Raw genomic sequence first — 26,765 nt, forward strand, 5'->3', positions numbered from 1 at the left:
CAGCATCGATCTAGACTAGTCAACCTTGTAATGTCCTTACAAAGCTGGGCAGACTGGTTGGGAGAACTGATTCACAGATTAACCCACGAGAGAATCAGAATCGGGTTTATTATCACTGATATTTGTCTTTATTCTTTTACCTTTTACTACCTCAATAGACTGTCCTTATGATCTGATCTGTATGAACAGTATGCAAGACAAGCTTCTCACTGTGACAATAATAAACTCATTAACCAATGGCAACAGGTCAGCGAGGTAACCTCCTCTTGATTCCCTCCTCCCATCCTTCCTCAGCTAATGATTCATGTGCTCTGTGAGTAGTAGTGAAGACAGAACTCTTCTCAATACTACCATCGGGTAGGAGATACAGGAGTCTTAAGTCCCACACCACCAGCTTCATAAGAACATAAGAAATAGGAGCTGGAGTAGGCCATCTGACCCATCGAGCCTGCCCCGCCATTCAATAAGATAATGACTGATCTGTCCGTAAACTCCGCTCCATCTACCTGCCTTTTCTCCATAACCCTTAATTTCCTTACTATGTAAAAACCTATCTATATGTCTCTTAAATATATTTAGTGAACAGTTATTATCCTGCAGCCATCAGGCTCTTGAACCAGCGTGCATAACTTCACTCACCATGACTCCAAACTGATTCTACAACCTACAGAGAACTCTTTACAATTCACGTTGTCAGTATTACTTCAGTTTGTCTTCTTTTGCACATCTGATGTTTGTCAGTCTTTATTTACATGTAGTTTTTTTTTCAACAAATTCTATTGTATTTGTTTATATTCCTGTGAATACCTGTAAGAAAATGAATCAGAAGTTAGTATGTGCTAGCATATACAGAATGTACTTTGTTCATATGTATCAACCTATATATCCTATGCTGTAATGTTCTATGTACTGTATGTCTCTATAACTTTCTCTGACAGCTTATTCCATATACCAACCACCCTCTGCATGAGAAAGTTACCTCTCAAGACCCTTTTAAATCTTACCCCTCTCACCTTCAACCTCCAGTTTTAGATTACATATTCGGGTTCAAGTTTATTTATCAGAAGTACTTGGAAACATACAGTGAAATGGACTCTGTCCCTTTCCTAGCTTTCTTCCTCCCCTTCCACCTGTCTGCCCTCCTCCCCCTCTGCACTCTCTATCACCTCCTCTCCTCCAGCCTCTCTCTGCCCATCCCTATCCCTCTCTCCTCAGCTGATGATGGAGTAACGAACTTCCCCACCATGTGACAGGGAACTCGAGGTGCCACTCATCTAGTTTTATTATTAACCCTACAGATGACCATAACCGGATGATCCTGAAAGCAGAGGTTAACCCATCACGGACGGACTTCATCAACGCCAGTCCCATTGTAAGTGTACATATTGTGGCATGCTCGCGTGAAAAGTATAGGGTTGATTCCAGTCCAGTCCAGCCCCTGCTAGACTGGGGGGCCTCTTTTCTGAAAGAGAGGGTTTATTTCCCATTTTCCTTTGAGATTTTTACACATAGTCATCATAATGACATCGAGGAGCAGATAGGGAGACAGATTCTGGAAAGGTGTAATAATAACAGGATTGTTGTGGTAGGAGATTTTAATTTCCCAAACATTGATTGGCATCTCCCTAGAGTGAGGGGTTTAGATGGGGTGGAGTTTGTTAGATGTGTTCAGGAAGGTTTCTTGACACAGTATGTAGATAAGCCTACAAGAGGAGAGGGTGTACTTGATCTGGTATTGGGAAATGATCCTGCTCAGATCTCTCAGTGGGAGTGTATTTTGGAGATAGTGATCACAATTCTATCTTCTTTACCATAGGAACAGACAAGTTAGAAAAGTGTTTAATTGGAGTAAGGGGAAATTTGAGACTATCAGGCAGGAACTTGGAAGCATAAATTGAGAACAGATGTTCTCAGGGAAACGTACGGAAGAAATGTGGCAAATGTTCAAGGGATATTTGCATGGAGTTCTGCATAGGTACGTTCCAATGAGACAGGGAAAGGGTGGTAGGGTACAGGAACCATGGTGTACAAAGGCTGTTGTAAATCTAGTCAAGAAGGAAAGAAGAGCTTACAAAAGGTTCAAAAAACTAGGCAATGATTGAGATCTAGAAGATTATAAGGCTAGTAGGAAGGAGCTTAAGAATGAAATTAGGAGAGCCAGAAGGGGCCATGAGAAGGCCTTGGTGGACAGCATTAAGGAAAACCCAAAGGCATTCTACAAATATGTGAAGAGCAAGAGGATAAGACATGAAAGAATAGGACCTATCAAGTGTGACAGTGGAAAAGTATGTATGGAACCGGAGGAGATAGCAGAGGTACTTAATGAGTACTTTGCTTCAGTATTCACTATGGAAAAGGATCTTGGTGATTGTAGGGATGACTTACAGTGGACTGAAAAGCTTGAGCATGTAGATATTAAGAAAGAGGATGTGCTGGAGCTTTTGGAAAGTATCAAGTTGGATAAGTCACCGGGACCAGACGAGATGTACCCCAGGCTACTGTGGGTGGCAAGGGAAAGATTGCTGAGCCTCTGGCGATGATCTTTGCATCATCAAGGGGGATGGGAGAGGTTCTGGAGGACTGGAGAGTTGCGGGTTTTGTTCCATTATTCAAGACGGAGTAGAGAAAGCCAGGAAATTATAGACCATTGAGTCTTACTTCAGTGGTTGGTAAGTTGATGGAAAAGATCCTGAGAGACAGGATTGATGAACATTTGGAGAAGCATAATATGATTCGGAATAGTCAGCGTGGCTTTGTGAAAGGAAGGTCATGCCTTATGTGGCTAAACACATTCATGAGGATAGAGCAGAAGATGTAGTGTGTATGGATTTCAGCAGGGCATTTGACAAGGTACCCCATGCAAGGAAGGCTTATTGAGAAAGTAAGGAGGCATGGGATCCAAGGGGACATTGCTTTGTGGATCCAGAATTGGCTTGCCCACAGAAGGCAAAGAAAGGTTGTTGACAGGTCATATTCTGCATGGAGGTGATTTACCAGAGGTGTGCTTCAGAGATCTGTTCTGGGACCCCTGCTCTTCGTGATATTTATAAATGACCTGGATGAAGAAGTGGAGGGATGGGTTAGTAAATTACTGATGACACAAAGGTTGTGGGTGTTGTGGATAGTGTGGAGGGCTGTCAGAGATTACAGCAGGACATTGATAGGATGCAAAACTGGGCTGAGAAGTGGCAGATGGAGTTCAACCCAGGTAACTGAGGTGGTTCATTTTGGTAGGTCAAATATGATGGCAGAATGTAGTATTAATGGTAAGACTCTTGGCAGTGTGGAGGATCAGAGGGATCTTGGGGTCCAAGTTCATAGGACGCTCAAAGCTGCTGTTAGGAACAGGAAGGGGTCAATTACTCTACTGGATGCTTTTTATAGACCACCCAATAGTAACAGGGACATCAATGAGCAGATAGGGAGACAGATTCTGGAAAGGAGTAATAATAACAGGATTGTTGTGGTGGGAGATTTTAATTTCCCAAATATTGATTGGCATGTCCCTAGAGTGAGGGGCTTAGATAGGGTGGAGTTTGTTAGGTGTGTTCAGAAAGGTTTCTTGACACAATTTGTAGATAAGCCTACAAGAGGAGAGGCTGTACTTGATCTGGTATTGGGAAATGAACCTGGTCAGGTGTCAGATCTCTCAGTGGGAGAGCATTTTGGTGATAGTGATCACAATTCTATCTCCTTTACCATAGCATTGGAGAGGAATAGGAACAGACAAGATAGGAAAGTGTTTTTAATTGGAGTAAGGGGAAATATGAGGCTATCAGGCAGGAACTTGGAAGCATAAATTGGAAACAGATGTTCTCAGGGAAATGTACGGAACAAATGTGGCAAATGTTCAGGCGATATTTTTGCGTGGGGTTCTGCGTAGGTACATTCCAATCAGACGGAAAGCATGGTAGGGTACAGGAACCGTGGTGTACAAAGGCTGTTGTAAATCTAGTCAAAAACGAAAGAAGAGCTTACCAAAGTTTCAAAAGGCTAAGTAATGATAGAGATCTAGAAGATTATAAGGCTAGCAGGAAGGAGTTTAAGAATGAAATTAGGAGAGCCAGAAGGGGCTAAGAGAAGGCCTTGGCGGACAAGGTTAAGAAAAACCCCAAGGCATTCTACAAGTGTGTGAAGAACAAGAACATGAGAGAATAGGACCAATCAAGTGTGACAGTGGAAAAGTGTGTATGGAACAGGAGGAGATAGCAGAGGTACTTACTGAATACTTTGCTTCAATATTCACTGCAGAAAAGGATCTTGGCGGTTGTAGGAATGACTTGCAGCAGACTGAAAAGCTTGAACATATAGATGTTAAGAAAGAGGATGTGCTGGAGCTTTTGGAAAGCATCAAGTTGGATAAGTTGCTGGGACTGGATGGGATGTGCCCCAGGCTGCTGTGGGAAGCGAGGGAGGAGATTGCCAAGCCTCTGGCGATTATCTTTGCATCATCAATGAGGATGGGAGAGGTTCTGGAGGATTGGAGGGTTGTGGGTGTTGTTCCCTTATTCAAGAAAGGGAGTAGAGATTGCCCAGGAAATTATAGATCAGTAAGTCTTACTTCAGTGGTTGGTAAGTTGATGGAGAAGATCCTGAGAGGCAGGATTTATCGCACATTTGGAGAGGCCTAGTATGATTCGGAATAGTCAGGATGGCTTCGTCAAAGGCAGGTCGTGCTTTACGAACCTGATTGAATTTTTTGAGGATGTGACTAAACACATTGATGAAGGTAGAGCAGTAGCTGTAGTGTATATGGATTTCAGCAAGGTTTTGACAAGGTACCCCATGCAAGGCTTATTGAGAAAGTAAGGAGGTGTGGGATCCAAAGGGACATTGCTTTGTGGATCCAGAACTGGCTTGTCCACAGAAGGCAAAGAGTGGTTGTAGATGGGTCATATTCTGCATGGAAGTCGGTGACCAGTGGTGTGCCTCAGGGATCTGTTCTGAAACCCCTCCTCTTCGTGATTTTTAAAAATGACCTGGATGAGGAAGTGGAGGGATGGGTTAGTAAATTTGCTGATGACACAGAGGTTGGGGGTGTTGTGGATAGTGTGGAGGGCTGTCAGAGGTTACGGTGGAACGTTGATAGGATACAAAATTGGACTGAGAAGTGGCAGATGGAGTTCAACTCAGATAAGTGTAAGGTGGTTCATTTTGGTAGGTCAAATATGATGGGAGAATATAGTATTAATGGTAAGACTCTTGGCAGTGTGGAGGATCAGAGGGATCTTGGGGTCCGAGTCCATAGGACGCTCAAAGCTGCTGCGCAGGTTGACTCTGCGGTTAAGAAAGTATATGGTGCATTGGACTTTATCAATTGTGGATTTGAGTTTCGAAGCCGAGAGGTAATGTTCCTGGTCAGATCCCACTTGGAGTACTGTGCTCAATTCTGGTCTCCTCACTAAAGTAAAGATGTGGAAACCATAGAAAGGATGCGAAGGAGAATTATAAGGATGTTGACTTATGAGGATAGGTTGAGTGAACTCAAGCTTTTTTCCTTGGAGTGACGGAGAATGAGAGGTAACCTGATAGAGGTGTATAAGATGATGAGAGGCAATTGATTGTGTGGATAGTCAGAGGCTTTTTCCCAGGGCTGGAATGGCTAGCACGAGAGGGTACAGTTTTAAAGTGCTTGGAAGTAGGTACAGAAGAGATGTCAGGGGTAAGTTTTTTACACAGAGAGTGGTGAGTGTGTTGAATGGGCTGCCGGCAATGGTGATGGAGGCAGATACAATAGGGACTTTTAAGAGACTCCTGGATAGGTACATGGAGCTCAGAAAATTAGAGGGCTATGGGTAACCCTAGGTAATTTCTAAGGTAAGGACATGTTTGGCATAGCTTTGTGGGCTGAAGGGCCTGTATTATGCTGTAGGATTTCTATGCTTCTATGTTTCTATAAGATTAAAGATTAGTTTTACTTGTCATATGTATATCGAAACATACAGCAAAATGTATTGTTTGCCTCAATGACCAACACAGTCTGAGGATGTGCTGGGGGCAGCCTGCAAGTGTCACGGTGCTAAAATAACCTGCCCACAACTTACTAACCCTGACCTGTACATCTTTGGAAGGTGGGAAGAAATGAGAGCACCCGGAGGAAACATTCACAGTCACGGGGAGAATGTACAAACTCCTTACAGACAGCAGTGGGAATTGTTAGCTCTGTAAACCATTATGCTAACTGTTGTACTACCAAGCTGTTGATAAAAAAAACTTGACTCTCTGTACCCAGGAGAGGGTAACCTCGCCCTGGAGTCACTGAGGCACAGGTTCTCTGGATGGATTGTCCAGGAGGAAAGGTTGAGGAGGGTTGGTCAATACTCTCTGGGGTTTGGAAGAAGTGGAGGTGATTTGTGAGGCTGTTTCAGCAGACTGGAGAGACTAGAACCAGGGTTACACTCTTGGGAGCAACACACTCACACACAATGCTGGAGGAACTCAGCAGGTCAGGCAACATCTTTGGAGGGAAATAAAGAGTCAAAGTTTTGGGCTGAGACCCTTTATCAGGACTAGAAAGAAAGGGGGAAGAAGGTAGGATATGATGGGTGAGGGGGAAGGTGGTTACACACCCCTCCAGAACTGTCCTGCACTCCCCGTGGTTTAACGATTAATCGTCAGGATGTGAGCAGAGCATTGAGTCACACAACTAACAGTTGATCTACAAGAAATATTTATTTCCTAGTTTCCTTTAAGATTTTTACAATTAACTATTGAAAATGATAGAAGGTGACTGGTGTTAACCCAACAGGCCACTATGTCACCACCAATCTCAAGGACATATTCAAGTGCAAAACATGCAGAGAGAATCCCAACAATCACGCAGCACTGCATGAGAGGCCTGGGTTCAGTCCTGACTTGCAGTGCTGAATGTGTGGAGTTTGTCCATTTTCCCTGTGAATTAGAAGAGACTGGAGAGGCTGTGATTTCCTGGAGTGTAGGAAACTGAGGGGTGACCTTATGAAGTTATGAGGGACATAGAAAGGTTGGATAGACAGTGTTTTATCCAGTGTAGGAGAGCTTAAAACTAGAACTTAGGTCTAGAATGAGAGGAGAACGACCATGAGATATAGGAGCAGAATTAAGCTATTCAGCCAATCGAGTCTGCTCCACTATTCAATCATGGCTCATGTTTATTTTTGCAACTCCATTCGTTGATCCCTCCTCCCCATCCCCGGCTTACCAATCAAAGGGAGATAGGCTTTCAATACAGAGGGTGGTGGGTATATTGATCAAGCTGCCAGAGGTGTGTACAATTACAATGTTTAAAATACTTTTGGACAGGTACATGGATAGGAAAGATTTAGAGTGATAGGGGCCAAACACAGGCCAACAGTCCTATCCTGGATAGATATCTTGTTTGGCAGGGGTGTTGGGAAGAAGGGCCTGTTTCCATACTTTGTCTAAGGTAGGATTAGAATATCAAAGTTCAAAGTAAATTTATTATCAAAGTACGATGTTTATGTAAATGTTCAGAAAGCTACATAACAATCACCACTAGAATAGTCTGAAAGTTCCTAGCAATTGAGAAATGAGTCTGCGTGGTTATGTCCATACCTCAGGTTTTACCAGCTTGAGCTGAGAAAAAAAATAATAACAATAATAACAAATAAGCTATAAATATCAAGTACACGAGTTGAAGAGTTCTTAAAAGTGAGTCCACCTGTTGTGGAATCAGTTCAGTGTTGGGGTGAGTGAAGTTATCCTCTCTGGTTCAAGATCTGGATAGCTGAGGGATAATAACTGTTCCTGAAATTGGTGGTTTGAGACTTGAGACTCCTGTATCTCCTTCCTGATTAAAGCAATGAAAAGAGAGGATAACCTGGAGCTGCAAGAGATGGGGAAGTGGATTTTTCACATCTGTATTTACTTGGGAGACAGAAACAGAGTCCATAGAATTGAGATGAAGTAGCAGTGACATCAAAGACCCTATAAGGTTTACAGAGGAGGAGGTGTTTTCTTGTTGAGGTAAATTGGGGTAGATAAATCTCCAGGACCTAACAATTTGTTCCCTCAGACCCTATGGGAAGCCAATACAGAAATTGCAAGGTGCTAGAAGATATTTAAAACATCCTTAGCCTTTGGTGAGGTGCCAGAGGATTGGAGGATAGCTAATGTGTTCCACTGTTTAAGAAAGGCTCTAAGAAAAAGCAAGGAAATTATAGACCAGTGGGCCTGAACTTGTTATAGAGTTTTTTGAAGAAATCACCAGAAAAATTGATGAAGATAAGCAGTGGATGTTATCTACATGGACTTTAGCAAGGCACTTGACAAGGTCCCGCATGGGAGGCTGGTTAAGAAAGATCAATCGCTTGGCATTCAACATGAGGTAATAATTCAAATTGGACATTGGCTTCATGGCAATGAAGGCAGAAAGTGATTGGAGAGGCCTCTCTGACGGGAGGCCTGTGACTAGTGGTGTGCCACAGGGATTGGTGCTGGGCCCATGTTATTTGTTACCCATTCCAGTGACTGGATGATAATGTGGCAAATTGGATCAGCAAATTTGCAGATGACACCAACATTGGGGTTCTAGTGGACAGTGAGGAAGACCGCCAAAACTTGCAGCAGGATCTGGACTAGCTAGAAATTTGGGCTGAAAAGTGCTGATGGAATGTAATGTAGGTAAGTGTGAAGTATTGGACTTTGGGAGGACCAACCAGGCTAGGTTTTACGTGGTGAGCAGAAGGGTACTGAAGAGTGCGGTGGAACAGAAGGGTCTGGGAACGAGGCCCAGAATTCCTAAAAGAGGTCTCACAGGTAGAGAGGGTCATAAAGAAAGCTTTTGGCACATTGGCCTTCATAAACCAATGTATTGAATACAGGAGATGGGATGTTATGTTGAAGTTGTATAAAACATTGGTTAGGCCTAATTTCAGAATCAGAATCAGATTTAATATCATTGACATGCATCATGAAATTTATTATGTTATGACAGCCCACATTACAATATATATATATATATATATATATATATATATATATATATATATATACACACATACACTTGCCTCCTCCTTGATGGTAGCAATGAGAAGAGGGCATGTCCCAGGTGATGGGGATCCTTAATGATGACTGCCATCTTTTTAAGGCATTGCCTTTTGAAGATGTCCTCAATATTGAGAAAGCTAGCGCTCATGATGGAGTTGGCTGAGTTTATAACTTCTACAGTTTTTTCCGATCCTGTGCGGTGGCTGCTCCATACTAGACAGTAATGCATCCTGTTAGAATGTTTTCAATGGTACATCTGTAGACATTTGTGAGTGCCTTTGGTGACATACCAATTTTCTTCAATCTCCTAATGAAATAAAGCCAGTGTCGTGCCTTCTTGGCAATCACATCGATATGTTGGGCCCAGGATAGATCCTCAGAGATGTTGACATGCAGGGACTAGAAACTGTTCACCCTTTCCACTTCTGATCCTTCAATGAGGACTGGTGTGTGTTCCCTTGACTTCCCCTTCCTGAAGTCCGCATTTAATTCCTTGTTCTTATGTTGAGTGCAGGATTGTTGGTCTGACACCACTCACCCAGCTAATCTGTCTCGCTCCTGTACACCATCTCATCACCATCAGACTTTCTGCCAACAATAGTTGTGTTGTCTGCAAATTTTAAGATGGTATTGAGTTGTAAATGTAGAGAGAGTAAAGCAGTGGGCTAGACACCAGTATTGGTTGTCAGGGAGAAGATTTAAGTTTTCCAATCCACACAGACTGTGGTCTCCCTGTGAGCAAGTCAATGATTTAGTTACAGATGAGCTATATAGAGGCCCCCAAGTTATGGAGCTTTATGAGTAGAAATGAGGGTATGATTATGTTGAATGCTGAGCTGTAGTCAATAAACAGCAGTCTGACGTGGGCATTACTATCGTTGAAGCAGAGAGCCAGTGAGATCGCATCCACTGTAGACCTATTGTTGCAATAGGCAAATTGCAGCAGGTCCATGTCTTGCTTAGGCAGGAGTTGATTGACCAACCTCTCAAGCCACTTTGTCACGGTAGATGTGAGTGCCGCTAGACAATAGTGGTTGAGTATTGATCCAGCTTTGGTCACCTACCTGCAGGAAAGATGTAAATAAGATTGAGACACTGCAGAGAAAATTTAGAAAGATGTTGCCAGGACTGGAGGACCTGAGTTATAGGGAAAGGTTGAATAGGTTATGACTTTATTCCCTGGAGCGTAGGAGAATGAGGTTTGATAGAGGTATACAAAATTCTGAGGGGTATCAAATGGGTAAAGACAAGCAGGCTCTTTCCACTGAGGTTGGGAGAGATGGCAACTAGAGGTCATGGGTTAAGGGTGAAAGGTGAAATGTTTAAGGGACACATAAGGGGATCTTCTTCAGTCAGAGGGTGGTGAGAGTGTGGAACAAGCTGTTTCACACAAGTGGTGGGTACAGTCGATTCCAACATTTAAGATAAATTTGAACAGGTGCATGGATGGGAGGGGTCTGGGTGCAGGTTGATGGTACTAGGCAGATTAATGGTTCAGCATGGACTAGATGGGCTGAAAGGCCTGTTTCTATGCAGGAATGCAATGTTGGCTCTGGAGTGTATGGCAACAGTTGCGAACTGCTCTCCAGCACACCTTGGGTGTGTCGGCCATTAACACAAACAGTGTTTCACTCTATGTTTTGAAGTACATGTGATAAGTAAATTTGTGTCTTGATCCTAAACAGTGTGACATGAGCAGGGAGAGAGACAACAGAACAGCGGCGGGTCTCAATAAATGTCCTGTGCTGTATCTGATGTGCAATCATGGTTCAAGGATGGGGAGGGATGAAACCAAACAGTGGCTATGTTTCATTAAGGGTTTGAGGAGATTTGCTATTCCACCAAAGACCTGAGCAAATTTCTACAGATGGACCGTGGAGAGCATTTTAATGTTGCTTCACCATCTGGTATGAAATTGCCACTGCACAGGATCAGAAAAAGCTGCAGAACTCTGCCAGCTCCGTCATTGGTACTACCCTCTTCAGCAGCAAGGGTTGTTGCCTCAAAAATGTGGCATCCATCATTAAAGACCCCCTCCCCCATCACCCCCTTCTCATTGCTACCATCATCAAGTGAGCGTGAAGACACACACTCAACATTTTAGGAACTGCTTCTTCCCTCCGCCATCAGATTTCTAAACAGTCCATGAACACATGAACCCTACTTCACTATTTTTGCCATCTTTTTATACACATTACAATATTTAATTAAACTTTTCTCGTAATATTTTTTATTGTAATTTACAGTGTTTTTGTGTCATGCACTGTACTGCTGCCACAAAACAACAAATTTCACGGCATATGTCAGTGATATTAAATCTGATTCTGTGCCTTCGGCTGGGTCTTTATATCTGCACTGGTATTCTGTGTTCTATCTTCCCCTGCAGATCGACCATGACCCCAGAATGCCTGCCTACATCGCTACTCAAGGACCCCTCTCGCACACCATCCCCGACTTCTGGCAGGTGAGTTGATTCTGCACAGCTTCGGGTTTATTTCAGTTTATTGTCACATTCAGTAGTTCAATAGTTCCGTTTAATATCAGAGAATGTATACAATACACAGCCTGAAATTCTTACTCTCCGCAGACATCCTTTAGACAGAAAACCCCACAGAATGAATGACAGAAAAAAGACATAAGAATTCCAAAGCCCCTCCCACACACAGCAGCATCAACTCTCCTCCTCCCCATGCCCCAAATTATTGTAGCATAAAGCGTCAGCATTCCCACCTCCCCCATACAAACAACAGCAAAGCCCTCAAAGAGAGACCATGGTCTACAGTTCATGAAAAACTCACAGTTCATTCCAATATTCGGACACCCCACAGGCTCTTTCTCGCTCTCACTAACAAGGGAGAGAGATGGGCCTAATTCTCCTCCTATGATTTACTTAATACTTATGGTAAAAAATACAGAGACAAGCTCAAAACATAGCATAGTACAATCTAATAATGCAAACTGAGGTAATGTATAAAGAATTGCAATTTTTTTGCACTATTTATTTTGTATTTTACAGTAATTTTGTGTCTTTGCACTGCACCACTGTCATAAAACTACAAAACAAATACAAGACAGTGAAAATAAAGCTGATTTTGATAAAGTGACAACAATAGAAAAGGTAAAATTAAGGGTTCAAGAATGCAGCACCTCTCTCCCAAGATGGCAATGGCTAATACCAGAGGGAAGTATAGGGTGTGTGTCAGAGGTGAGTATTTTACAGAGTGCTGGGTGTGTGCAATGCCCTGGTGGTAGAGACAGGTACATTAGGGGCGTTTAAGAAACTCTTTGTTAGGCAGAGAGATGACAGAAAAATGGAGGGCTATAAGGGAGTCCAAATAACACACACAAAATGCTGGTGGAACACAGCAGGCCAGGCAGCATCTATAAGGAGAAGCACTGTCGACATTTCGGGCTGAGACTAGTCCTGACAAAGGGTCTCGGCCCGAAACGTCGACAGTGCTTCTCCCTATAGATGCTGCCTGGCCTGCTGTGTTCCACCAGCATTTTGTGTGTGTTGTTTGAATTTCCAGCATCTGCAGATTTCCTCGTGTTTGCACTATAAGGGAGTGAAGGGTTGGATTGATCTTGGAGTAGGTTAAAAGTTCATCATGACTTTGTGGGCCAAAGGGCCTGTACTGTGCCATAATGTTCTACGTTTACTGGGGAGGGGCTGTGAGAGAGGTTACTGGATCACAGCAGTGGGAAGAAGCCGTTCTTGAATCTGGTCACCTCATCCGGACTTTCAGGCTCCTGTATCTTCTCCTAAAGGAGGTAGAAGAGAGAAAGGAAACTAGCCAGTGTGGCAGGCGTCCTTGGCGATAGTGCTAACCTTCCTGAGGCAATGCACCGTGAAGGTGGACTGGAGGAAGAAAGTGATGAGCCTGTGTTGGACTAGGCAGTTTATTTCAACCTGCAGAGTCCAGAGCAAAGCTGTTGCTACACCATTCTGGTCAGGAGCCTGATGTTTATAGGGTGATAACCTGGTGGTGTGGGACCTAAACCTCCTGTACCTCCTCTCTGATTTCAGCAACGAGGAGAAAATATGGCCTGGATGCTGAGGGTCCTTGATGATGGGTGCTTGTGGTAGTGCTCCTTGTAAATGTGCTGATTGGTGGGGAGAGCTTTGCCTATGAATCACTGGGATGTATCCATCACTTTCTGTAGGCTTTTCCATTCCTGGGCACTGGAGTTTCCACAGCAGGCCAGGATGCAACCAGCTGGGGTCCACTTTGCATCAATAGCAGTTTGTCAGAGTTTAAGATAAGATGCTGAATCTATGCAAACAAGTAGAGATGAAGTCGAGCCTTCTCTGTGATGGTACTCACATACTGGTCCCAGTGAAGATCTTCTGATACGTTAAAGGAAGTTTTTTACAGCGACTGACACAGAGATTTAAATGTACACCCATCCACCCACAGACTGGATGCACTAATTCCCAAACTCTGTGTCGTATCAATCGTACGCACGTAATCAGGGTGGGGGTGGGGGGTGTGGTGAACGTACAGTGGTGGGCTCGGCCCTACTCCCCCATGAAGAGGAACGTCTCCGCCCCACTGATGGTGGGTCTGTCCTGTTCCAGATGGTCTGGGAGAACGGCTGTACGGTGATCGTCATGCTGACCCCACTGGTGGAGGACAGTGTCAGGCACTGCGACCGCTACTGGCCGGATGAAGGCTCCTCCCTCTACCACATCTATGAGGTGGGTCAACCCAGTGTGGGGTTGCTGGTAATGGGTTTGGGCAGACAGGGGAGTTGACCAAGATCCCATCGGAGTAGACACGATGGGCCGAATTCTGCTAATTCTGCCTAATTCTGCTCCTGTGTTTTATTGTCTTATGGATTGCAGTGTTTGGGCAGAGCGGCGGGATTGCACTGTGTAGGCAAAGCTGGGATCGTACTGTGTAGACTAGGGTGGGGTCTGTGCAGAGGGTGAGGTGGCATCGCTCTGCGCTATAAGCTGATATCGCACTGTGTGGAATAAGATGGAATCGCACTCTGCTGTCTGAGATGGGATTGTACTGTGTAGACTAGGGTGGGGTCTGTGCAGAGGGTGAGGTGGCATCGCTCTGCGCTATAAGCTGATATCGCACTGTGTGGAATAAGATGGAATCGCACTCTGCTGTCTGAGATGGGATTGTACTGTGTAGACTAGGGTGGGGTCTGTGCAGAGGGTGAGGTGGCATCGCTCTGCGCTATAAGCTGATATCGCACTGTGTGGAATAAGATGGGATCGCACTCTGCTGTCTGAGATGGGATCGCACTGTGCAGACTAGGGTGGGATCACACTAGGCAAAGAGTGAGGTGGGATCACTGTGCAGAGGGTGAGGTGGGATCACACTGTGCTATCTGAGATGGGATCGTACTGTGTAGCCTAGGATGGGATCTGTGCAGAGGGTGAGGTGGCATCGCACTGTGTGGAATAAGATGGGATCGCATTGTGCTATCTGAGATGGGATCGTACTGTGTAGACTAGGGTGGGATCTGTGCAGAGGGTGAGGTGGCATCGCACTGTGTGGAATAAGATGGGATCACATTGTGCTATCTGAGATGGGATCGTACTGTGTAGACTAGGGTGGGATCTGTGCAGAGGGTGAGGTGGCATCGCACTGTGTGGAATAAGATGGGATCACATTGTGCTATCTGAGATGGGATCGTACTGTGTAGACTAGGGTGGGATCTGTGCAGAGGGTGAGGTGGCATCGCATTGTGCTATCTGAGATGGGATCGTACTGTGTAGACTAGGATGGGATCTGTGCAGAGGGTGAGGTGGCATCGCACTGTGTGGAATAAGATGGGATCACATTGTGCTATCTGAGATGGGATCGTACTGTGTAGACTAGGGTGGGATCTGTGCAGAGGGTGAGGTGGCATCGCATTGTGCTGAGATGGGATCGTACTGTGTAGACTAGGGTGGGATCTGTGCAGAGGGTGAGGTGGCATCGCACTGTGCTATAAGCTGCTATCGCACTGTGCAGACTAAGATGGGATCGCACTGTGCAGACTAAGCTGAGTTAGGCAGACAGCACGCTTGTTCACACTATGCTGCTTGAGCTGGGTTTGGATGTCAGTGATCTTACCCCCACTCCACCGGCCATGGCTCCCCACGTCTCTGCACTTTAATCCTTCCCCTCTACCCTGCAGGTGAACCTGGTCTCCGAGCACATCTGGTGTGAGGACTTCCTCGTGCGCAGTTTCTACCTCAAGAACCTGCAGTCGCAGGAGACGCGCACACTCACCCAGTTCCACTTCCTCAGCTGGCCTGCCGAGGGAATCCCTTCCTCCACCCGCCCACTGCTGGACTTCCGGAGGTATGGAGCGTGGGAGCTGGGGTTCGAAGGGAACTGGGCAAAGAGGGGTGGGTATCACCCTCAGACATAGACCAGCATAGATGGCAGACTGTGATCACCCTTTCCCAAACATATCAATCATCAGTGTAGTTACTAGACTACAGATAGCCACCAAACTGAGTGTGGACCAGACCGACTTCAGGGGCACCTCCTCGTAAGATGAGGAGTCAAACTCCCTTTGCACTGACCCATCATGAAGAGTCAGTTCCATACAGTAACTTACATCCAAGCAATCTGAAAATTATTCCAACCTACACATACTTTTGAAAAACACTACGGTTTGTTTTGTATCTCACACATGCTGCTCCTGCCCTGGGAGAGTGTGATGGGACAGGTCAGAGGGAGCTCCACACTGTGCCTGGTGGGACGGTGTAGAGGAAGCTTCACCACGTTATCGTATCTAATCTATAGTGCTCCTGCCTGGGGCTCTTTAACAGGCTGAGCTGTAGACCGCCTGCAGTCAATGTTGGTTTTCCAAGTCCCAGATACTCAAACTAACCATCTCCTGACTCAGTGGCAAGATTTCATTGGGCCTGCCTTGCCCTGTGAATCAGTTTAACTAACAATATCAGTAGGGAGGGGAAACAAGATTTCAGCATTTCACTCAACCCTTTATGACTCCTGTCTAGCACAATGTCTTTCCCCCAAAACCGTCCAAAAAGCCAATATCCATTTGGTATCTGGGGTTCACACAAAATGCTGGAGGAACTCAGCAGGCCAGACAGCATCTATGATAGCCTGTTGAGTTCCTCCAGCATTTTGTGTGTGTTGCTTGGATTTCCAGCATCTGCAGATTTTCTCTTGTTGGTGTCTGGGGTTGCCTGATCGGTTTGATTATCGCTGTTCAAAGCATCTGGCTAATACCCTCTCTCCCACTGAAAAAGGAGTGACTGGTCCTGGTTAGGAACTAACTGGCATGTGTGTTCACCAACGAGGAGCTTTTATCTGTCTACCTAACATCTCCTTCCTCCCTCTTTAACCAGCGTTTCATTAACCCTGTGATGGCTGTCACCGTGTCGTTTCTTCCTGATGGTTCCCAGTGTCATTTTTGTGATTTGCAGCTAGTAATGTCAAATCCAGTTGCATAGTCACAAAAGTGATCATTGGTAGCCGTGCGTACCACACAAAGCAGTGGTGGAACCAGCTCTCCATCTTACATCCCTGCACCTTGTGTGGCTGGTGCTTTCCCCTTGAGCAAGGCTAGGTGGGGTGGGAGTTACAACACAGAACATAGAACAGTACAGGCCCTTCAGCCCACAATGTTGTGCCAACCTTATAACCTACTTGGTATCAGTCTAACCCTTCCCTCCCACATAGACCTCCAATTTTCTATTATCAATGTACCTGTCCAAAAGTCTCTTAAATGCCCCTAATGTACCTGACTTCACCAGCACCTCTGACAGTGCATACCATGTGCTCACCATTCTGCATAAAGAAACCTGCCTCTTCCAATACTTTCCTCCAATCATGTTAATATTATGCCCCCTCATATTAGACATTTCCACCCTGGGAAAAAAAGTCTCTGCTGTCCACTCTGTCTTATTATTTTGTACACATCCATCAAGTCACCTGTCATCCTCCTTCACTCCAACGAGAAAAGCCCGAGCTCACTCAGCCTATCCTCACAGATGAGAGGGTGCAGAGGAGATTTACTAGGATGCTACTTGGATTAGAGCGCATATCTTGTGAAGATAGGGCTTTACTCTTTGGAGGGAAGGAGGATGAGAGGTGACATGATGGAGGTTATCAAGCTGGTTGTGTAGATAACCAGAGAACTTCCCCCAGGTGGAAATGGCTAATACAAGAGGGCATGATTTTAAGGTGATTGGAGGAAAGAAGGGGGATGTCAGAGGTAGGTTCTTTATATAAAGAGTGGTGGGTGTGTGGAATGCCCTGCCAGGGGTGATGGTAAAGGCAGATACATTAGGGACATTTAAGAAACTATTTGACAGGCACATGGATGATAGAAAGATGGAGGGTTATGTGTGAGGGAAGGGTTAAATTGATCTTGGAGTAGTTTAAAAGGTCACAACATCGTGGGCCAAATGGCCTGTACTTTGTTATACTGTTCTATATTTGATGCTCTCAGCATAGTGACTCTCATAGGAAAGATGTCATTATATTCTAAAGAGTGCAAGGGAGATTTTAAAGAATGTTGCCAGGACTCGAGCACCAGTATTATAGGAGAGGTTGGTCGGGGTAGGACTTTAGTGCCCGGAATGTTGGAGACTGGGGTGGGGGGGTGGTTATGTTATGGAGGTATATAAAATTATAGGGGGGCATAGATAGGGTGAACACTCACTGTCTTTTCCCCAAGGAAACTGAACCAACAACTCAAGGACTTGGTTTTAAAATGGGTGGGGAACGATTTAAAAAGGGACCTGAGGGGCAGCTTTGTCACCAAGAGGATAGTGTGTGAATTGAACGAGCTGCCAAAGGAAGTGGTTGAAGCAGGGTCAAGAAACCATTTCATAGACATTAGGATAAGTACATGGATAGGAAAGAATTAGGGGGAAATGGACCTAGCGTGGGCAAATGGGACTATCTCAAGTCAGCATATAGATGTTGGGCTGAAAGACCTGCTTCTATGCTGTATCACTCTGTGACTCTAATTCTTGCCCCCAAAGAGCCATAGAGGCTTGATGCTTGAATAAACTTGGATACAGAGTATTAGGGCATTTTCTTAATTTATACATTCACAGGATATCATCACCAATGCCAGCATTTATTGCCTATCCCCAAATTCCCCTCATCTGCTGGAGACCATTCTCATTGCTGGTCTTGTGGTCGCCTATTAGCCAGACTGGGTAAGGAGGGCAGACTTCCTAACCAGTAGTTTCTTAGTGGTCTTAATGAGTTTTCTAACAATCCAATCACTTTTACCAATGCCTGCCTTTCAGATTCAAATTCATTTATCTATCACATGTACAATACTGTGCAAAAGTCTTAGGCACAGATATATAGCTAGGGTGCCTATGGATTTTGCACACTACTGTACATCAAAGCATACAGTTAAATGTGTCTTTTGTGTTAACAACCAACATAACCTAAGGGTCGGCTTGTATTTCAGAGCCAACATCACATGCCGACAATGTTTTGTAGAACAACCTACAACAAACAAAAGACCAACAACTGCACAACAAGCCCCTTCCTCCGCTCCCCTCCACCCACTCACACGCACAGACAGTCCTCCGACCCCAGGACAGGCCGCCCCCTGGCCTTCTGGCCTCCAGCTCCAGTGGACTTGAGAACTCGCAGACCATGGGCCTCGAATGTCCCCTGTGGACTCTCAGACTCATGGACCCAAGATTCATTTTCTTTCGGGCATGTACAGGAAAATGAAGAAAAGCAACCATATTTATGAAAAACTATAAATGACAAAGACTGACAAACAACCAACGTGCAAAAGAAGGCAAATCGTGCAAGTAATTTTAAAAATGAATTAATCCTGAAAACATGAGTTGTAGAGTCCTTGAAAGTTAGTCTGTGAGTTGTGGAGTCAGTTCAGCATTGAGGTGAGCAAAGTTACCCTCATTGTTTCCGGAGGTGTATGTTTGTAGGGTAATGACTGTTCCTGAACTTGGTGGTGTGGGACCTAAGGCTCTTGTACCTCCTTCTTGACAGTAGTAGCAAGAAGAGAGCCTGGCCTAGATGGTGGGGGTCCTTGATGTTGGATGCTGATTTCTAGTCGATGACAGGGAGGGCTCTACCTGTGATGAACTGGGCTGCATTCCCTGCTTTTTGTAGACTTTTCTGTTCTTGGGTATTGGTATTTCCATACCATGATGCAACTAGTCAGGATGCTCTCCACTGAGTATCTATAGAAGTTTGTCAAAGTTTTACATAACATATGAATCTTTGCAAACTTCTAATAAAGTAGAGGAGCTGATGTGCCTTCTTTGTAATGGCACTTACCTGCTGGACAGATCCTCTGAAATAACACCAAGGTGTTTAAAGAGACTAGACCTCTCCACCTCTGATCCCCTGATGAGGGCTGCATCATGGACCTCTTGCCTCTTCCTCCTGTAGTCAATAATCCAATGTGGGAATTGTATTTTCCCAATTACCTTCAACCAAGGACACCTAACTTTGGGGTCACGCAGTTTTAGAAATGAGCATTGTTTTTCAATGTGGCCATGGCTGATGGGACTGGCTTTACAATCTCTGGATGAACTGCACATAATTGTCTCTGTAAGGTCTGAGCTGCCATCTCAGCAGGGAGACAACCACACCCCAGGGGACTGGGGTCCTATACAGAGCACAGGATGCCGCGCTGAGGAACTATGGAACTCCCAGATGGGTTTTAACAACAATGATTAACAACTGCTGAGATCTTATTGGTATATTAAGTTCCCAAAATGCCTCAGTATCCCAGTCACACTAGTTGTGGCCCTAAGTATTTTATTTGTCTACCTGCGTTGCACTTTCTCTGTATTTGCAACACTATATTTTGCATTGTTTCCTCTTAGATTATGGAACAGTGACAAACAGAAACAGGACCTTTGGCCCATGATGTTGACCCACCTACTACCTACATTAGTAATTTGAGGAGATTTGCTATGTCATCAAAGACTTCAGCAAATTTCTACAGATGTATTGTGGGGAGCATTCCAATTGGTCGTATCACCAGCTTATATGCAGGTGCCATTATACAGGTTTGGAAAAAACTGCAAAAGGTTGTACGTGTGGCCAGCTCCATCATGGGCACCCACATCCCCACCATTCAAGACATCTTCAAAAGGCAATACCTCAAAAAGGCAGAATCCACAGGGCATCAGTCCCTGGTGGTGTACCTGATAAGGCGCAGAAAACTAGTGCCAACCAACTGGCAGGAGTGTTGAAGGACATTTTCGATCTCTCACCGCTGCAATTGGAGGTTTCCACCTGCTTTCAAAAGGGCGACAATCAGAGAGACAGACAGACATACTTTATTGATCCCAAGGGAAATTGGGTTTCGTTACAGCCGCTCCAACCAAGAATAGTGAAGAAATATAGCAATATAAATCCATAAATAATTAAATAATAATAAGTTAATCATGCCAAGTGGAAATAAAGTCCAGGACCAGCCTATTGGCTCAGGGTGTCTGACTCTCTGAGGGAGGAGTTGTAAAGTTTGATGGCCACAGGCAGGAATGACTTCCTATGACGCTCAGTGTTACATCTCGGTGGAATGAGTCTCTGGCTGAATGTACTCCTGTGCCTAACCAGTACATTATGGAATGGATGGGAGTCATTGTCCAAGATGGCGTGCAACTTGGACAGCATCCTCTTTTCAGACACCACTGTCAGAGAGTCCAGTTCCACCCCCACAACATCACTGGCCTTACGAATGAGTTTGTGATTCTGTTGGTGTCTGCTACCCTCAGCCTGTTGCCCCAGCACACAACAGCAAACATGATAGCACTGGCCACCACAGCCTCATAGAACATCCTCAGCATCGTCCGGCAGATGTTAAAGGACCTCAGTCTCCTCAGGAAATAGAGACAGCTCTGACCCTTCTTGTAGACAGCCTCAGTGTTCTTTGACCAGTCCAGTTTATTGTCCAATCATATCCCCAGGTATTTGTAATCCTCCACTATGTCCACACCGACCCCTTGGATGGAAACAGGGGTCACCGATACCTTATCCCTCCTCAGGTCTACCACCAGCTCCTTAGTCTTTTTCACTTTAAGCTGCAGATGATTCTGCTCGCACCATGTGACAAAGTTTCCCACCATCGCCCTGTACTCAGCCTCATCTCCCTTGCCGATGCATCCAACTATGGCAGAGTCATCAGAAAACTTCTGAAGATGGCAAGACTCTGTGTTGTAGTTGAAGTCCGATGTGTAGATGGTGAAGAGAAAGGGAGACAGGACAGTCCCCTGTGGAGCCTCAGTGCTGCTGACCACTCTGTCTGACACACAGTGTTGTAAACACATGTACTGTGGTCTGCCAGTCAGGTAATCAATAATCCATGACACCAGGGAAGCATCCACCTGCATCACTGTCAGCTTCTCACCCAGCAGAGCAGGGCGGATGGTGTTGAGCGCACTGGAGAAGTCAAAAAACATGACCCTCACAGTGCTCGCCGGCTTGTCCAGGTGGGCGTAGACACGGTTCAGCAGGTAGACGATGGCATCCTCAACTCCTAGTCGAGGCTGATAGGCGAACTGGAGGGGGTCTAAGTGTGGCCTAACCATAGGCCGGAGCTACTCTAGAACAAGTCTCTCCAGGGTCTTCATGATGTGGGAGGTCAATGACACCGGTCTGTAGTCATTGGAGCCACTGGGGCTTTGTTACAGGGACGAGGCAGGACGTCTTCCACAGCACAGGAACCCTCTGGAGACTCAGGCTCAGGTTGAAGACATGGTGAAGCACTCCACATAGCTGGGGGGGCACAGGCTTTGAGCACCCTGGGGCTGACACCATCCGGGCCTGCAGCCTTGCTTGGGTGGAGACGTTTCAGCTGTCTTCTCACCTGTTCAGCTGTGAAGCCCACCGTGGTGGTTTCAGGTGAGAGAGGGGTGTAGTCACGAGAGCAGGGTGGGGGGCTGTGAGGAGGGGAGAGTGGAGTATGTGTTGGTTGGGGGCCGACAACAGATGAATCATGTGGGGGATGGGCAGTGCCCAGAAAGAGCAGGGGGAGCTGCCTCAAAGACTATCACCCAGTGCCACTCACATCTACTGTGATGACGTGCTTTGAGAGGTTGGTCATAGCCGGAGTCAACTCCTATCGAAGCAAAGACCTAGACTTCCTGCAATATGTCTATCGCCACAATAGGTCTACAGCAGATACAACCTCACTGGCTCTCTGCTCGGCCTTGGATCACCGGAAAACAGCAATACCTGTGTCAGGTTACTGTATTGATTACAATTCAGAATCAGGTTTAATATCAATGGCATATATCATGAAGTTTGTTGTTTTGCGGCTGCAGTACATTGTAATACACAGCCGTAAAAACTATAAATTACAATAAGTATATATAAAAATAAATTAAACAAGTAGTGCAGAAAGAGAGGGAAAGCACTGAGGAAGTGTTCATTGCTTCATTGTCCATTCAGAAATCTGATGGTGGAGGGGAAGAAGCTTCTCTTAATATGTTGATAGTGTGTTTTTAGACTCCTGTACCTCCTCCTTGATGGTGGCAATGAGAAGAGGGTATGCCCTGAGTGATGGGGGTCCTTAATGATGGATGCAGCCCTTTACAGTCACTGCCTTTTGAAGGTGTCCTCGATGCTAGGTAGGCTAGTGCCGATGATGGAGCTGGCTGGGTTTTCAACTTTCTGCAGCTTTTTTTGTTCCCATACAGTGGCCCCTCCATATCACTCAGTGATGCAATCAGCTAGAAGGCTCTCCATGCTACACTCATAAAGATTTGAGAGTGTTTTTGGTGACACACCAAGTCTCCTCAGTGGAATATAGCCGCTGTCGTGCCTTACTTGTAATTGCATCAATATGTTGAGCCCAGGATGATCTTCAGGGATGTTTACACCCAGGAACTTGGAACTGCTCACCATTTCCACTCACGATGCTTTGATGAGGACTGGTGTGTATTTCCTCAACTTCCCCTTCCTAAAATCCACATTCAATTCCTCGGTCTTTCTAATTTTGAGTGCAAGGTTGAAGTTACAACATCACTCAACCAGCTGATCTCTCTCACTCCTTTATGCCACCTTGTCACCATCTGAAATTGTGTCAGCAATCATTGCGTCATCTGATGAAATGAACCAGTGTTTCTACAGGCCATGGTGCACCCACCATACACATATCACACACAGCAGATAAAGCAAAATATTACCACAAATAAGTTAATAGAATACAATCCAAAATGCACATAGTGTGCAGCACAGGTAAACGACGCTCTGTCCTAGTGGTGAGACGTAGAAAACCTACAGCACAATACAGGCCTTTCAGCCCACAAAGTTGTGCCGAACACATCCCTATCTTTGAAATTACTAGGTTTACCTATAGCCCTCTATTTTACTAAGCTCCATGTACCTATCTAAAAGCCTCTTGAAAGACCCTATCGTATCTGCCTCCACCACCGTTGCCGGCAGCCCATTCCGTGCACTCACCACTCTGAGTAAAAAACTTAACCCTGACATCTCCTCTGTACCTACTCCCCAGCACCTTAAACCAGTGTCCTCTTGTGGCAACCATTTCATCCCTGGGAAAAAGCCTCTGATTATCCACACAATCAATGCCCCTCATCATCTTGTACACCACTATCAGGTCACTTCTCATCCTCCTTCGCTCCAAGGAGAAAAGGCTGAGTTCAATCAACCTATTTTAATAAGGCATGCTCCCCAATCCAGGCAACATCCTTGTAAATCTCCTGTGCACCCTTTCTATGGCTTCCACATCCTTCCTGTAGTGAGGCGATCAGAACTGAGCACAGTACTCCAAGTGGGGTCTGACCCGGGTCCTATTTAACTGCAACATTACCTCTCAGCTCCTAAGTTCAATTCCACGATTGATGAAGGCCAGTACACCATATGCCTTCTTAACCACAGAGTCAACCTGCGCAGCTGCTTTGAGCGTCCTATGGACTCGGACCCCAAGATCCCTCTGATCCTCCACACTGCCAAGAGTCTTACCATTAATACTATATTCTGTCATCATATTTGACCTACCAAAATGAACCACCTCATACCTCAGTGGAGGCAGGGTATTTATTAGTCTCACAACCTGAAGGAAGAAGCTGTTACCCAGTCTGACAGTACTAGTCCTGATGCTCCTGTACCTCCTTCCTGATGGTAGTGGGTCAAAGAGATTGTGGGATGAGTGAAAAGCATCCTCAACATATCACCGTGTGTCACATATTATTCTGTTCCACAGGAAAGTCAACAAGTGTTACAGAGGCCGTTCCTGTCCCATAATCGTACACTGCAGGTAAGATCCTTCCCAACTGTTGTTTTTTAATCCAAGGTTCTTTCAGAAGTCGGGAAAGAGGCACAAAAACCTGTTGCCTCATGATCGTTTTATTAAGCATTCATCGAAGAAAAAAAATCTAATCGTGGACAGTAACAGAAGCAGAGGCTAGCACCAGGAGGGAGAGAGGAAGCAAAAAGAAGAAACAGCAAGAAAGGAGGTGGCGCCACCCTGTGGTCAGCTCTTTGTATACCCACAGATAAGGGACATTCCGTTCAAATTTACAGATAAGAGTCAGCCAATCAGATAGCCCCTATTCAAATAACGCAGCATCAGAGGAGCTTCCAGAGACTTCCAGAATCATATGAATGGGACACACGCAACAAATGCATATACACACTGTGCCACAAGGAACCATTCCAGCAGTTACATGTGTATGAGTAGTTTTTAAAATACTGGCAGGTCATTAATTGTTAACTTGCAAAGAAACCCAACAGCTATTTTAACTTCAGGAAGGGAGGGCAAAAATGAGAGGCCATTTGACTGATCCTGGCTTGTCAAAAGAGTTTGTGGTAAAGACTGTTTCCATAGAGAGGAAGTGGCTAGTCCAAGGAGGCATCATTTTAAGGTGATTGTTGGAAAGTATAGGGGTAAGTTTTTTATTTTACACAGAGAGTGGTGGATGTGTGAAAGACACTGGGATGGTGTCGAGCCAGATACATTGGGAACATTTAAGAAACTCTTAGATAAGCACGTGGATGATAGAAAAATGGAGGGCTATGTGGGAAGGGAGGGTTAGGTTGTTATTAGAGTAGATGTTGGCTAAAGGGTCTGCAATGTACTGTAATATTCTAAGTGCTGTAGAATTAGAGTCATGATTATCACTGACATACTGTGTGTTGTGAAATGTGCCGTTTCGTGTCAGCAGTACAGTGCAATACGTAGAAAAATTACAAGTTCTGTGCTGTACTGTTCTATGTTCTAAAGCAGGGAGAGACACTGCCTATCAGCTCCAGGGACCCGGCTTCCATCCAGACCCCTGATGCTGTCTACGTGTGTGGAGGTTGCACGTTTTCCTTGTGACTCCACGAGCTTCCACTTCTCTCCCCTCCATGTTGGAGGTTAAGTGGCCACTGTGAGTCAGCCCCAGTAGGTGAATGAGTGGTAGAACCCAGAAGCAGTTGATAGGAATGTGGGGAAAATAACAGGATTAGTGTGGGACTGGTGTATCTGGGCAGATAATGGTCAGCATGGGTAGTGTGGGCTGAAGGGCCTTTTGCCATGGTCAGTGATTCTATGACCACATGATACAAATGCATCTCTATTATTGATAGGGACAGAATTATGCCATTCAGCCCATCCAGTCATCTTCGCCATTCAATCATAGGACTATCAGACATAGAGGTAGAAAGAGGCCATTCAGCCCATTGAGTCTGAACTGGTGGAAAAGTCCAGCTCCAAAGTCCACGTCCCTGGTTAGACCTGCTGTGGAGCACCCTGGCAGAAGCGCTAGTCCCCACCCCTCAGGAAGAGAGGATTAACCTGGGAGTATTCCTGGGAATTGAGAGGAACAGAGGATAATTGAATGTTTCACAATATTATGGTGGACCGTATGTTGGATACCTTGGGAATTCTAGGATCAAGGACAGTGTCAAACATTGGAATTTGGAGGGAAGTTAGCAAAGTACCAAAACTTTGGTGACAAATGGACTTCTATAAAGTGAAGGGTAAATCGATACCAGGTGATTATCTTTAAATCTGTGATTGATAGATTTTTATTAACAAACCATTTTTAAGTGGGTCTGTATTATTAGGTCGAAGCTCATGCGTGATCTTATTAAACAGTGGGATAGTCTAAATGGGCTGAATGGCTTTCTCCTGTCGTGTTCAGTTAGAGCTACAGGTTTAGCTGAAGAAAATGTCAGAGAGGCGCCATGAGCCTCCACATTCAGCGTGTCATTCTCCGCAAATTCCGCCAGTTTCAGTGACATCCTACCACCAGGCACATCTTTCTCGCCTTTGCCCCCACCCCTCCAGTAACTTTCTGCAGGGATCACTCTCTATGTGACTCCCTCATCCCTCCCTACTAATCTCCCTCCTGACAATTATCACTGCAAGCAGTGGAAGTGCTACACCATACCATTCACCTCCTCCCTCACCACCATTCAGGGTCCCAAGTAATCCTTCCAGGTGAGGCAACACTTCATTTGCAAGAGTGTCAGGGTCATCTGCCATATCCAGTGCACCCAGTGTGGCCTCTCTACATCGGTGAGACCCAACGTACTTTGCGGGTGCTCTTCGGCAAGCACCTTCACTCTGTTCACTGCAAAAGGTGGTATTTCCCAGTGGCCACCCATTTCAACCTGATCTCAAACTTCTGATAACCATTTCTCTCTGTTTCAATACCTGCCTTTTCTTGTTTTTCCTGGTTCTGGTAGCCCTCTCACCCTTTCTCTTCCCCTCCCCTGTCCTCATGACATACTCATCACCTCCTTCTGATTCCCTTCTCCATGGTCTACAATTCTCTTCTATGTTTCCTTCCTCTTCAGCCCTTTATCTCTTCCACCTATCACCTCCCA

At 45.3% G+C, this 26,765-nt stretch overlaps 1 protein-coding gene across 5 annotated transcripts in view; it reads left to right on the forward strand.

The window, feature by feature from the left end:
• The window catches only part of ptprna (protein tyrosine phosphatase receptor type Na), a 224,980-nt gene that overhangs the window by 186,026 nt on the left and 12,189 nt on the right, over positions 1 to 26,765 (forward strand). For all 5 annotated transcript variants that reach the window (XM_059967586.1, XM_059967584.1, XM_059967588.1 and 2 more), the window contains 5 exons: positions 1,299 to 1,372; positions 11,375 to 11,452; positions 13,568 to 13,687; positions 15,130 to 15,296; positions 24,154 to 24,207. In XM_059967586.1, the coding sequence (XP_059823569.1) occupies positions 1,299 to 1,372; positions 11,375 to 11,452; positions 13,568 to 13,687; positions 15,130 to 15,296; positions 24,154 to 24,207 (493 nt within the window). The remainder of the gene's footprint in view (positions 1 to 1,298; positions 1,373 to 11,374; positions 11,453 to 13,567; positions 13,688 to 15,129; positions 15,297 to 24,153; positions 24,208 to 26,765) is intronic.

The sequence above is a fragment of the Hypanus sabinus genome, chromosome 4 (assembly GCF_030144855.1).
Source record: "Hypanus sabinus isolate sHypSab1 chromosome 4, sHypSab1.hap1, whole genome shotgun sequence".
NCBI classification, from domain to species: domain Eukaryota; kingdom Metazoa; phylum Chordata; class Chondrichthyes; order Myliobatiformes; family Dasyatidae; genus Hypanus; species Hypanus sabinus.